At 38.3% G+C, this 13,691-nt stretch overlaps 1 protein-coding gene across 3 annotated transcripts in view; it reads left to right on the top strand.

The window, feature by feature from the left end:
- MAP3K1 (mitogen-activated protein kinase kinase kinase 1) overlaps positions 1-13,691 on the top strand; it is a 77,051-nt gene that overhangs the window by 27,088 nt on the left and 36,272 nt on the right. For all 3 annotated transcript variants that reach the window (XM_030927138.1, XM_030927137.1, XM_030927139.1), the window contains exon 2: positions 13,430-13,580. In XM_030927138.1, the coding sequence (XP_030782998.1) occupies positions 13,437-13,580 (144 nt within the window). In that variant the 5' untranslated portion in view covers positions 13,430-13,436. The remainder of the gene's footprint in view (positions 1-13,429; positions 13,581-13,691) is intronic.

Raw genomic sequence — 13,691 nt, 5'->3', positions numbered from 1 at the left:
TGGCACAGCTAGTATCAGAGCTTATATCTCAACCCAGGCAGTCTCGCTCCAGAGCTCATGCCCCTGATCACTGTGCCATACTTCTTGTGTATGTGGTATGGCTTCTTACCTTACCTTTCCAATCCTAGGAACGTATCTTTCAGGTGGTATGATCTCTGTTGACTAAGAAGTCCTTCCTGGTTTTGTTGTAGATGCAACGCATTTCCTCATGTGACCCCAGCCTGTTAAAATGGGGTCATTTTGATAGAAGCTACCCAGATTTGATTGATTTGGGTGACTGTTGCTCCATAAGTACCTTTAACAGTCTCCTCACCTCCCACCCACCAATTCTTCCTGAAGTGTCCCCAGTGTGGATCTTACATGTACTGAATTTGGCCAGTGACCCAGTAGCCGTCTCTGGTCATCACTGCTTTCTGGCCATTGCCATCATCTCCTTCAGCCACATTGGCCTCGCCCCCTTGGACCTGCTTCACCCACAAATCCTGCCAGTAACACCACCATGATTGCTGAAGATGCACAATGTTCCCACTGTGCAGAGCTCCAGGGTCTTTGCAATGAAATGAGAACCATTCCCCAGGCCCATTTATTTTATTTTGTATTCTGGGACTTACTTGTAACCATACAGAGACCTTTAGAGAAGATAAATTATCAAGGTTTTTTGGTTGTTCTGATTTGTTTCTCATGGCTTTTTTGCTTTCACCCCAGCCCTAAGAGCTTGGCAGAAAATGAGTGGACTGGACCAGGGGCAAATCTTTGTGACAGACTGTGGCCTCTGCTAGTGGTTGAATTGGGCCAGGCTTGAATGTCTGATGCCCCCGTCTCTTAGGGTGGGTTCGTACAATGAGACTACACATCTCGCTGGCTGTCTAAATAATATTTTCTCCCCATACTCATTTTAAATTATTGGAGCCTTAATTGCACTACAGACATGCTAAATTTTGTGATAGCTTAAGACGTATTAAGACATTAAGATTCCTGGTGTTAGTTTTTTCTCTGCAATTTTCTTCTTAGAAATATTTACTTACTGGAGCCAGAGGGTCTGTAGAGATGAGCCCGTACAGGTTTTTTAGAGTAAGTTCCGAGGAACATCGCACTATCAAAGATGCTCTGTTAAAAAGGACTTCCATGCCAAGTGAATGTGAGGAATGCTGCATACCTTTTTCCCCTTGGAGATTCATGACACATAGAGGTCTTATTGGAGGCTCTGTGCTGTCCTGTGATAAATAAAGCCAACTAACTTCTTTTTATCAAGTGTTCCCTAATCTGCAGAATCATTAGATGTTTAGTATTATAGGATATTATTTTTGCCAAAGCTGTGTCTTCTGTTTAAAACATCTTTTGGCCTTCATCAACTCTGTCTGCCAGTTCTGTTCTTTAGAATTACTCGGACATCACCTCCTCTGTGGATCTTTTCAGGACTCTCCTAGGTAAAATTAAGAATGGAGATCACTCCACCTTTGCAACTATTTATGGGATGTTAAATTACAGCAGAGATGACGTTGTGTTTTCTTGCTTCTGTGAGACAGAATGATTGGAGGAACACAGACCCTGTTTTATTTATCTTTCGTTTTTTAATTTTTCTTCTCTACTGCGTGGCCAGTGCTTATCTGTGGTAGGTGTGCCGGCATTCATTGAATGGAGTGGATTTGCTAGCATTCAAAGCATAAAGAAGAAAAGCTGCATTTGTCAGGAAGTCATTCTTCCTCATTCTGAGCATCCCAGTTAACATGCCTTTCCACCAGCTGGAAGGAAGTAGTATAGTACTAGCTGTTCTGTAGAATTTTGAAAGAAATCCTTCTCCTAGTGAAGACTGTAAGAGGGCTTTGTGTGCTAATTCAGGGTTATCCCCTCTTCATTAATCTCAGAGCATTAAAAACAAGGGCTTTTTTAAAATAGAAAGTATTCACTCAAAATATTACATATCTAAAACTTCTTAAAATACAGAAGTTATAAAGTTTGTTAGTGGGCTAAGAATTATAGTAAGTTGTATTATGCCATAATCTACATATACTAACAGACCACTTTCGTAAGTATGTACTAGCCCTGTTGAGTTGACCACTTAGAAGTATACTCAAACTGCGCTGTCACATTTCCCCAAAGATAACGAGTAAACATAGGAGAAACGTACACTGCAGCCTTCATGTAACACTGACTTGGGATCTTTTTGATGAAAACTCAAATGGTGAAAGAACAGAGGTTTTCATTTCACTGTGTCATGCATTCTGTACCAGTGCCCCCAGATTAGGGCAGGATGTACTACCTTGCTGAGAACACCCCCTTCCCCCACAGTAGTAGCATAGGAAGTTCCAGCCTACTTCTGTAGTGTAACATCTCCCTTGGTTTATGCATCAGTTGTCTTGTAGACATTCCCAGCCCTAGATTTGTCAAGTAGCAAGGGGGGATTCTTAAAAGGAAATACACGTTTAGCCAAAAACTGTTTTGTTTTATTTTTAAAAACATCCTTCTTTCTTACTGATCTGTGTTCAACAATTAGGGAAGAGGATACTCTCAATGTTTCATTTTTCCCCCAAGGTTTCTAAAAGTTTTTCCTCAAGTACCACGGACACAACAAAGGAAAGAATGAACAGTGGAATTTTTAGCACAGAATATCAAAATAATACAAGCTTTTGTGGGTTTTTGTTGGAAAGGAACAAGTGGGAAATGGGATTGTATTAATCTTAAGCTCCCTCTATTGGGTGCTCAGAAAATAGTTTACATTAAGCCTGATGGATGTTCTGAGTTCCTCCCCCCAGGAAGATGAGGAGAGTCCTCGTATTTAGAAGTACTGTTACAAAGCTGATTACTCTGATGAGTGATAGAAGTGTTTTAAAGCAATATTTAGTCTGAGTAGTAAATATTCCTAAGACAGACAGTAACTTTACAATTCGTTTGTTTTGTTTGTCTTAAATAGCAGAACAATGTTGTTTTTCTGTCGCTAATGTTTTTATATATTTTCTAAGATGATGAATCGTGCAGAATCACCAGACTCATATTTCTGTTCAGGTCTGATCATTTTTACAGTTTTCACTTGCCTATGTAAATATTACCCATGACATAATTTGTGTTATGTCATCAGATTTCATTGAACTTGAGTCTTAGGTCACAACAGAACTAACAATATATTGACTTCATTCTAGTCTGATTTGTTTTCTTTTATGCCTATACACCAAGAGTGTTCGCTTGAAAACATGTCTTCCTTGACCTCCTACTTTTTCTCCTCATCTGCTCTTTAAAAAATAATTGTACCAGACTCAAATTGATAGTCTTCTAGGATTTTCATTCACTAACTCAAATTGCTAGTCTTCTAGAAGTTTCATTCACTACCAAGTTAACTTGCTTACTAACTTGAATTGTCTTATCTCTTTTAGATTTATTTTAAAACCCTACCAATTTTAAGAGTCATTGCATTTTCTTGATTATCTCTGCATGGCTATTTCTCCACTGTCCCCCTCTCAGAATTCTGATGTATATTTGACTTGTCTGGATTATATTTCCTCTTGGCAAGTTTTGACTTCTGTTGCAGTTTGACATTTTCTTGACCTGTCGTGCTCATGATTGTTTCCATGGCTTAACAAAGTCTACATATTTAGTTTCATTCTCGTAGAAATTTGTTGATTTCTCTGTTCATCTGTTAACACATTTAGAAGGAAGAACTGTTCTTTTTCCAAATTTGGACAGAACATCTCAATTCTGTTATTGAGTGATGTGCTAAGTAATGTGTATTGGATTGATTTATTGTGGTACATTAATAACTTGAATGTGGTAGTGTTTAATAGAATCTGCAGCTACGTTTCTGAGAGACATGAGTGTACCAAAGAAACACTATAACCAAGCTTTTGCACTGCTGCTTTACTTTCTTTCCGGGACTAGGCAGGTGTAAAGAGATGATTTAGAAAACCTTTTCGCATTTTATCTTTTTCTTAGTGTTTTGATGATATTTACCCATATATAAACGTGGCCACCTGAAAGTTTAGCCTTAGTGTTTTACCTTAAATATGTCAGTGACTTCAGAAACTGTTGAAATACATCCATAATGTTTGTATGTTAGTTTAAAAGTAAAAAAGACTTGGCCTGGGCATGGTGGCTCATGCCTGTAATCCCAGCACTTCAGGAGGCTGAGGTGGGCAGATCACTTGAGGTCAGGAGTTTGAGACCAACCTGGGCAACGTGGTGAAACCCCATCTCTACTAAAAATACAAAAATTAGCTGGGCATGGTGTTGGGCGTCTGTAATCCCAGCTATTAGGGAGGCTGAGGCTGCAGAATCGCTTGAACCTGGGAGGTGGAGGCTGCAGTGAGCTGAGATCCTGCCACTGCACTCCAGCCTGGGTGACAGAGTGACACTGGGTCTCAACAATCAAAAAAAGTAAAAACACTTTTCCTGCAAGGCAGTTTTCTCAAATTCATATTTGAGAAGTCATATTCTTATGACTCTTTGTGGTCAAGAAATATGCCTTTTAATCATGAAATAATCTTGAATCGAGTTTTTAAAAATCTATTTCCTGTAAGAAGACAAATGAGAATCTTTTCCTTCACTTAATAATGTATTCTCTGCTCATAATAATGCCCTGGTCTACATTTGTCAGTATTTTATGCAGACATTATTTTCTATGTTCCAGTGGTGTCTGAAATTTATAGCACACTGAGTCTGTGTAATAATTTACTTAGAAATCCCTTCAGGTTTATTCAGTATTCAATAGAGGATCAGTTGCTTTAACTATATTCATACATTTTGAACATATAAGAACATTTAGTATAGGAGAACTGTACAGTTAATACACACTTTTTGGTTCACTTTTCTTCTCTAAAGGGAGATTTGGGCTTGTACTTTATTTCATAGACTAAGTCAAAGGTAATTGACTGCAAAAAAAATTCATATAGAGTTGCCATTTTTAAGAATGATTTGATACTGACTAGTAGCTCTCTGCCTTTTGTAAATTCCCTCTTATTATAGTTGCCTCATGATTGTTAAACCAATCTCTTACAAATTTACTAATTTGGAAGTAATAAAACCTTTTGAATATTCTTCCTTTCCTCATTGAAGTTCTTTACCTTTTCTCTTTGAAGTTATTTGCATGTCCCTAGAGGCACTAATTTATGGTAGAAGTTGTTAAGGGCTATATTTGTCCATTATGAATGATGGTGTAACATCTGCATGGTGTTACTTCTTAGATCTTTGTTGATTAGAAGTGATAACCAGCTACTCTGACTCTGACTCTGACTCTGAATCAGGGAGTGTTTATCAAGCCCGTAACATCTGTTGTTCTGGGTGCTTTGTTCCTAGCTGCAGGACAGGGAAAAGGCCCTGCCCTCAAAGAAGTTACCCTTTCCTTGTCTAGTTCAGCCAGTGATTGTGTATTTATAGTATGATTATTAATACGTTGTCTTATTTTAATTTTGGTTAATTATATATATATTTTATGTTTCTATACTGTGTTCTAGTTTTCAAAATCCTATGATTGTGCTGGAGAATACTTTTAATTTTAAAACTCAACTGGAGTGGTGTTTTAATGGAAACTAATCCATGATTTAGGGTAAATGGATTTATTGTGCATGACCATGTGGAATATATGATAAATATGAGTCAATCAGAATCACTAAGGTGGTATTAAACTGCTCATATGTATTGTTTATAATTAGTTGTGTTATTGTCTTTGTTACTTGACTTCCATATTACTTAACTGTTGATGTGGTTAATCAGAGCATGAGCTTTTTGAGGGTGAATTCCGTGCCCATATCTCTCAAAGGCCTAAATAGGAAGATTTGCACACAATACTTAAAATAGTTTTTCCGCCAATAAAGATTTCTGATACAGATTCAACATACTATAAAACTGATTTCAGCCGGATGTGGCAGCTCATGCCTGTAATTCTAGCACTTTGGGAGGCCAAGGCGGGTGGATTGCTTTGAGCTCAGGAGTTCAAGACCAGCCTGGAGAACGAGAAACCCCATCTGTACAAAAAGTACAAAAAAATGAGCCAGGTGTGGTGGCTCACACCTGTGGTCCCAGCTACTCAGGAGGCTGATGCTGGAGGATCGCTTGAGCTGGGAAGTGGAGGTTGCAGTAAGCCAAGATTGCGCCACTGCACTCCGGCCTAGGCGTCAGAGCCAAACCCTCTCTGTCTTAAAAAAAAAAAAAAAAAAAAACGAATGTGTTGTGCTAAAGAGAGGATATTTACCCTGTGGGGAGATGAAAGTAGTAGTGCCTGTTTCTTGTTATAAATAAATAGAAGTTGTACTGTCTTTAGTTCTCAGGGTCAAACTTTACTGAATAGAACCTGGAATGAAATCTTGTGGGAACTAATTTTCAGAATGTGAGCCATTTTTATACATTGTTACTTCTTATGTAAACCTACCTGTGTTATAAATGTTGCATCATATAAAGATGGAAGATTCCCCCTTCCAATGGTTTATTTAATCCTCCTTGCTTAGAAGAAGGAATAGGCCAACAGTTGGCAAAGACTGTATAGTCTCTGGAAAAACAGTCTTACTGGAAAATAGAAATGTCTGAGTATTGAGATAAAAGATGGTTTGGTTTTGGTTTTGGTTTTGGTTTTGGTTGCAATCTAGGTCAACAGATTAAAAGTACTTGTACATATTCATTTTCCTTTTGTTCTTAGAAGACACAGACTGTGAAGTCACTCATCTGAGTGTAAGTCATAGTGTTTTTTACATACAGACTTTATCACCTTGAACATGTAACTGAACCTCCCGTATCCTTTGTCTCATCTGTAAAATGGAGTAGTAAGAGCCGTGTCTCAAGAGAATTGACTGAGTAGCCCATGTGGCTGTTAGCCCTGTCCGTGGAAAGGAATCGTGAGTCTTCCTGTTTCATTATGCTCTCCCTATCCTCAGTTACTCAAGAGAATTGACTGAGTAGCCCATGTGGCTGTTAGCCCTGTCCGTGGGAAGGAACTCTCAGTCTTCCTGTTTCATTATGATCTCCTACCCGCAGTTAAGTCATTCCTGCTCCTGCCCTTTACCTGGAACCTTACACTTTAAGGGTCCCACAGTGGACTAGGATTGTTTTGGAAGCTGGGTCCTCCCTTGCTCTCCTCTTTCCTCAGTAATATGGCTTATGAGTTTGGTAGCGTGTGAATTTCTTCTGCTATGAAGGCTTCATGAGTAGACTTTAGTTAGCTCTGAATTGTGCCTGTCCCAAATAATCTAATGTATTTTCTAGGGTTCCTTGAAGTTCCTTGGACACGAAGAGAATCAAGATATGGAAATCTTTATTTATACTAAGGTTGAATCTCATTGACTTCCAGAAAGGCTTGCTACAAAAGATCATTACAGTCTTAGTTGCCTCTATTGCGGTGAAATGCTCTAATAATGAAGATAATTAATATGCTTTTTAAATTATTATAATCAAATAGTCACTGTTGTAAAAACTTATAAAACTTCTTTGTATTATTATCCTATAGGTATCAGCACAAGTGCTGACTTCTTGTAAACAAACTCAGATTGGACAGTGAACACTCATAGCAGCAAAGAGCACAGGCTCTTCAATCAAACCTGTGGGAGTTTGAATCTAGCCCTGCCCCTCACTTATAAACTGTGTTACCCTGCGCATAACTTAGCCTCCCCAAGCCTCTGATAGAAAAGACTTCACAGGGTTGCTGGAAGGGTGCAGTAAATTCATACATGTAAAGCACCTAATCCATTGTCTGGCATGTAATATAATTTTTCTGTGATGACACTCTGGCAGTTATTTCTCCGTTATCACTAGTTGTTGACAAACAGTATTTCCTTCCTAAAGATGAGCCATTTAATAACTTAAAAATTACATTATACTGGTAGGATTCTTTTTGTTTTTTTGGAGATGGAGTTTTGCTCTTGTTGCCCAGGCTGGAGTGCAATGGCGCAATCCCGGCTCACCGCAACCTCCCCCTCCTGGGTTCAAGCGATTCTCCTGCCTCAGCCTCCCGAATAGCTGGTATTACAGGCATGTGCCACCACGCCCGGCTAATTTTGTATTTTTAGTAGAGGTGGGGTTTCTCCATGTTGGTCAGGCTGATCTTGAACCCCCAAACTCAGGTGATCTGCCTGCCTCGGCCTCTCAAAGTGCTGGGATTACAGGCGTGAGCCACTGCGCCCGGCCAGGATTCTTATTTTTAAGTGTTTATTAAATGTCCCCTGTGTGCCAGGCATTGTGTAGAACTAGTGTTTTAGTCAGACTTTTTGAGGTTGCAGGGAACAGAGATGGGTTAAAATTTATTTCATTCCAAATTAAAGAATCCACAGAAGTTTCCTCTGTTGTACACTTGGCTCCTGGAGAACTAGTCGTTCATTATCCAGGGTGGTACAAAAGTGGCTTTCGTCATCTAACAGCTTATCAAGGGACCCAGGTACAAGTGTTAGGTTGGCTTTTGTTACTTCTCCATCCCTGTCTTTCTTCTAATTTCTCTCTCTTCTCCCTTATTTCTGTCTCAGTGTTTCTACTTACTACCTTGCTCTGTTTCCCTGTTAAATGCCACTCTTCTTGGAGTGACACTATATGTGTGTTTTACTTTCAAACTCTCAGAAAGGGAGATCTGACTCAGGCATACAATACCATTCAGTATAGAAGGTCATTGGACCAAGGAACATTCCTGGACCAGGCAGCTGTAGATGGTGGGATGGATTCAGATGTTTAAATCACCTTAAGCATTAGCCACCACCCTTAGGACTGGGCAGACCCTCTGGCTTCCCAGAAGGGGGCAGTGTGTCAGGTACCTTTTTTGGCCCATCCAGGACACTGGGCAGTGTGATAGAACAATGAATGAGAGGTAGCGTGTCCTGGAAGAGCTCACAATGTGGACAAGGAAGCAGATACTTAAACATATACTTAATTTTATGATATAGTTATGATATAGTGAATATTTACCATGCGGGGAGAGAGCAGCCTTAGAATGGTGGTAGGAAATTCTTCATTGAAGCCATATTGAGATGGCAAAGGATATTCCTGGCAGGAAAAAAAAAAGTCTTCTGCAGAGATGGGTGCAAAATATCATAGTATATTTATGAAGTTTTTTTGTGCTATGAGAAGAGGGCCGTAGTTGGTATTTAAGGGGCTCCAGAAAGAAGGTCTAATTTATGGTACTGATGAAGATGATTAGACACAGAACTAGGAGAAAAAGACCTCATAGAAGAGTAGAGGAGAGACCTGCAAGAGAGTTAGCACAATCAACAGTGGCTGACACCACATTATAAAGGGAGGACTGACTACAGTTTCCCTGAGAAGGGACCGTTGAAGCATCTTGGATTTTAGCAGGTGAGTTTTGTAGGTCTAGGAAGAGTCTAGGACTAGAAACCTAACCTCAGGGAGTAAGCGTTCTTGAAGTTCTATGTCAGTCGCAAATTCATTCTTGGGAATGTCTGGAAGCCAAAACCAAGAAACCTCATGTTTCCTAAATAAACAGGAAATGAAGATAAAGCTTGATCTGTAACATTTCTTAAGTTTCTCATATTTTTCTAACCACAATTTTGTTTATTTTTAAGTCTTCAAAGTAGTTTCTCAAAACACATTGTTTTACTAAAAAATCTGTTATTTTTTTTTAAGGTCAGAAGTATATACGCTATTATTTAAAATAGGTATGTTTCTTGGTAATGTGTGGCAAAAATAACTCCCCGAAACATTCATGTTTAACCAACATGAATTGGAGATGGCTCTTATCTCCCAGTGACTTTACAGCTATCTGTTTAGATTAGCTTTGGTTAAAAAAAGGTTTTTTTTCCTGCTTTGGCTGTGATATATTGGATGACAAATCACTGCTATATACATCCATACATACACATACACACTCATCTGGTAAAAATAAAAACCCTATATATGCCTGGTTTATGGAAGATTATATGTTAGAATTATAATAAAAACAATACAAGTATGTAAAAAAAAAATTTCAGAGTTTGGTTCCATTTCAGAGAGAAATTAAACAGAGTAGGTATGATTTATTCCTGACAAATATAATAGGATTTACTGTATATATCATTGATTCAAAGATCCCAGTGGTTGTAAGTTGTACCATTATTCTATATACCATGAAGGAAAAAAAAAAAAAACCTGCCAGTTAAATTACAGTAACATTTGATTTCAAGAGGCATTCAGATTTCAGATATTAAAATGTGAAAAAATACAAATTTTAGAATTAATGACATATAATTATTACAAAGAGACTAGGAAAAACACTTTGGTTTATATTTGCAGATTAACTTAGGAACAGTGAAAATTGTTCTGAATAACATCTAAATTGCAAATTTAGTCTTAATTAAATACAGAATTATTTAAAAAGTTAATAAGAATAGTCATTAAAATTTAAAACTAGGAAGGCTGTAGGACTGCCAGAGTTAATAAGTGATCATTCACTTAATGTATGTTCATACCTATTATGAGCCAGACGTGCTTAGATGTTAGGTGTATAGATGGATATAACACGTGGTCCCCTCACTCATGGAGCTTACAGTTCATAAGAGAGGAACATTTTGCAAACTGCATTAACCATGTTAAAGGAAAAATACAAGTGCTGTGAAAGAATGGAACTGGGAGCTCTTAATTGAAATTGGGAAAGTCTGAGGAGTTGAGGAAAATCTAGAGAGTGGGTAGAAATTAGGTAAAAAGTAGGCAGAAAAGGAAGCAGCCTGTCCAGAAACCCTGAGTAGGAAAGATTGTGGGGTTATTGAGGCAGTGAAGAAGCGGGGGGTGCAGGTCTGGTGACAGGAATTGAGGTGAGACTACATGGTGCAGGGCTACTTAGGTTGGGCTGAACATTTTGGATTTTAGTCTAAACCCAGGAGGAAGCCACTAGAGGATTTTAATGGAGGAAGTAACCCTGGCTGCACTGTGAAATCTGGGTAAGATTCAGTTAAAGAAGCTCTTTAGGAGCCTGTTGCTAATTCAGACCAGGTAAGAGCAGCTTGACCTGGGTGGAAGTGTGAATGGAAGACATGTTTTTTAGAAGATTATTTGCCCATATTATCAAAAGTCTTCATTTGTGTACATTTTTTACCCAGCATTTCCATTTCTGGGTATTTATTCTAAAGAAATAATTTAGGCCGAACGTGGTGTAATCCCAGCACTTTGGGAGGCTGAGGTGGGTGGATCACCTGATGTCAGGAGTTCGAGACCAGCCTGACCAACATGGTGAAACCCTGTCTCTACTAAAAACACAAAATTAGCTGGGCGTGGTGGCACATGCCTGTAATAGCAGCTACTTGGAAGGCTGAGGCAGGAGAATCACTTGAACCTGGGAGGAGTAGGTTGCAGTGAGCCAGTTGCGCCATTGCACTCCAGTCTGGGCAACAAGAGCTAAACTCCATCTCAAAATAATAATAATCTCATAGCCCTTGAACATAAATAAGGTAAAACAAAATTTAAAAAAGAATCTCAGATGTTTGTAAAAGTTCAGCTGCTAGAATGCTTATCCCTATTATTTATAATAAAATAAATTGGTCTAAAAGATTATAGTATTTTCAAACAAGTGGAAAGGAAGGAGACAAATTAGACTTTAAGGAGGCCACGCCATCCAGGAAGATTTGTTTAGACAAGGAACGTCCTTTGTGTGTTTGACTGGGGGCCAGGAACAGAAACTGAAAATCCATAACAGAAGAGATACTCCTGAAACAGATTTGTGGGAAGAGAGATAGCTAGGACCAGAGGAAAGACGATCGAGCACCTTGGTCCAGGAGCGCAGGAGTTTCTGGTATAAAAATGCACTGCAGTTCCACTATGAGACTTATTTTTTGGGAACTAGCCTAGGAACCAAACCACCTCTTGCAACATTGTTACTGGAGGGGGAAAGTGCTTTTAATACTAAAGACTTGGAAGTGAATTTTTGGTATGCAGTCACCACATAAATTCAGTTGCCTACAAAGCTGAGCCCCCTGGAATAAGTACCAACTGAGCAGGATGGATTTTTTGGAGGACATTTTATCCCCTGTGTTCCTCACCCTTACCTCACTTTCTCTCCCTTCCTCTCCCTCCTTTTCCTCCTCCTCCTCCTTTCTTCTCTGCCTTCTTCCCTTCTTTCCATCCCTCCTTCCTCTTTCCTTCTCCTCCCTCCCTCTCTTACATTCTTCTACACATCCCCTACCATTTATATCTTATGATCAGCATAAAAAGCAGCCAAGCACGTATAGGTAAATGAAATAATCCTCCTTTTTTCATACTTTTTGAAAATCTCATATTGCTTCTATATAACAGTATTTGTGTGTGTGTGTGTCTGTAAGGAAATATTTTACTCTGTGGTCTTAATGCCCATTTGCAAGTTTCAAACCAAATGTTAAGTATTCTTTGTATTTCTAAAAATATCTAGGTCAGTCGCTGATACAGAGGTGTTTAATATTTTGGCTTCTACTTTCCTCACAGTCTTGATGCTTCAGTGAAACCGGTTAACTGTTTCCTTTCTAGTGAATATTTATTTTTAAGTAGTTTCTTCTTTTTTTTTCTTTGGCTGATTCTCTGAAGATTGTACTTCGTAGTTGTGATTAGCTGGAAAATTCCTAGAGGAGTTTGAATTTGTCTTTTTAGTAAACTTGAGGTTCTTGTCTTTGGTATTTCCTTGAGTATTTCCTTTTCGTATCAGTGTAGAAAAACTGTTCTCTAGCTTTATAAACTTTTCAAAATAGTTACTGAAATTAGCTTAGTATTTGTAAAGTTGTTACTAATCCCAAGGTGCAGTTGCTTTAACTGCATGCTTATGAATCAGGTTTTCAAATCTGTGCATATCGTGTATGCGTGTATGCTCATGGGGATGTGGGTATAGTTTAAAATTAGTGATTTTCGTGAGGTTGATGCTTTGCCTATTAGGCTTTGTAGAGTTAATTCTCAAACGTTCTTAGTTTAGAGATTGTTTTATTCTGGTAAATCCACACCATTTAATGGAGTAAAGATCAAATGGTTTGTACTGATAATTTTTATTCTTTATAGAGTACCCCAAGTGCTTGTCAGAAATCACTGTTCTCTGAAAATAAAAATTTAATCAGGTAGGCTATGAAAAAATGTTTTGGGATCACAGATGATGCAGTTAAGTTTCACTTCACTTATTAAATATTTATTGAGTTTATTTCAGATAAATGAGCATATCCACCAGATTCTGTCTGTATTGACTTAATGTATTGGAAATCCTGGGATAAAAGTAATACACCCTTCTAAATATTTGTTATATACTTGGGTGGTAGAATTGAAAACAATGCAGTCTTAGTGAATGTATTTGTTAATACGGTGCTTAATGTCTCGGGATTCATTTTGTTAACTACAGTGGAACAAAGGTCTGCATGATATATGTCAGTAATATATAATTCAGAATCTTTTCAAGCTTTAAGTCATTTGGGGTTTTTAGCAGTTAGCTTTTTTATTACATGTCCATTGGAAGTATAAAATAGAACCATTTGTTCTTGGAAATTATCTTTCATATGTAAATTTCTCATTTTCTTTGTTTCTCCATTCATTTTAGTCGTGAGATGGAGAATAAAGAAACTCTCAAAGGGTTGCACAAGATGGATGATCGTCCAGAGGAACGAATGATCAGGGAGAAACTGAAGGCAACCTGTATGCCAGCCTGGAAGCACGAATGGTTGGAAAGGAGAAATAGGCGAGGGCCTGTGGTAAGTGGCTATGGGTTACCAGCTATAAGGAAGACAGCATAGGAGGAAATGGAAAAGTAAGCATAAATAGATCTTCTTGTAAGCTTTTCTTCTTCATTTTAAATGTAGTAG

Source organism: Rhinopithecus roxellana, chromosome 3 (assembly GCF_007565055.1).
Source record: "Rhinopithecus roxellana isolate Shanxi Qingling chromosome 3, ASM756505v1, whole genome shotgun sequence".
In the NCBI taxonomy this organism is placed as follows: domain Eukaryota; kingdom Metazoa; phylum Chordata; class Mammalia; order Primates; family Cercopithecidae; genus Rhinopithecus; species Rhinopithecus roxellana.
The sequence above is the reverse complement of the archived record's forward strand: the minus strand, read 5'-3'. Positions and strand labels throughout refer to the sequence as shown.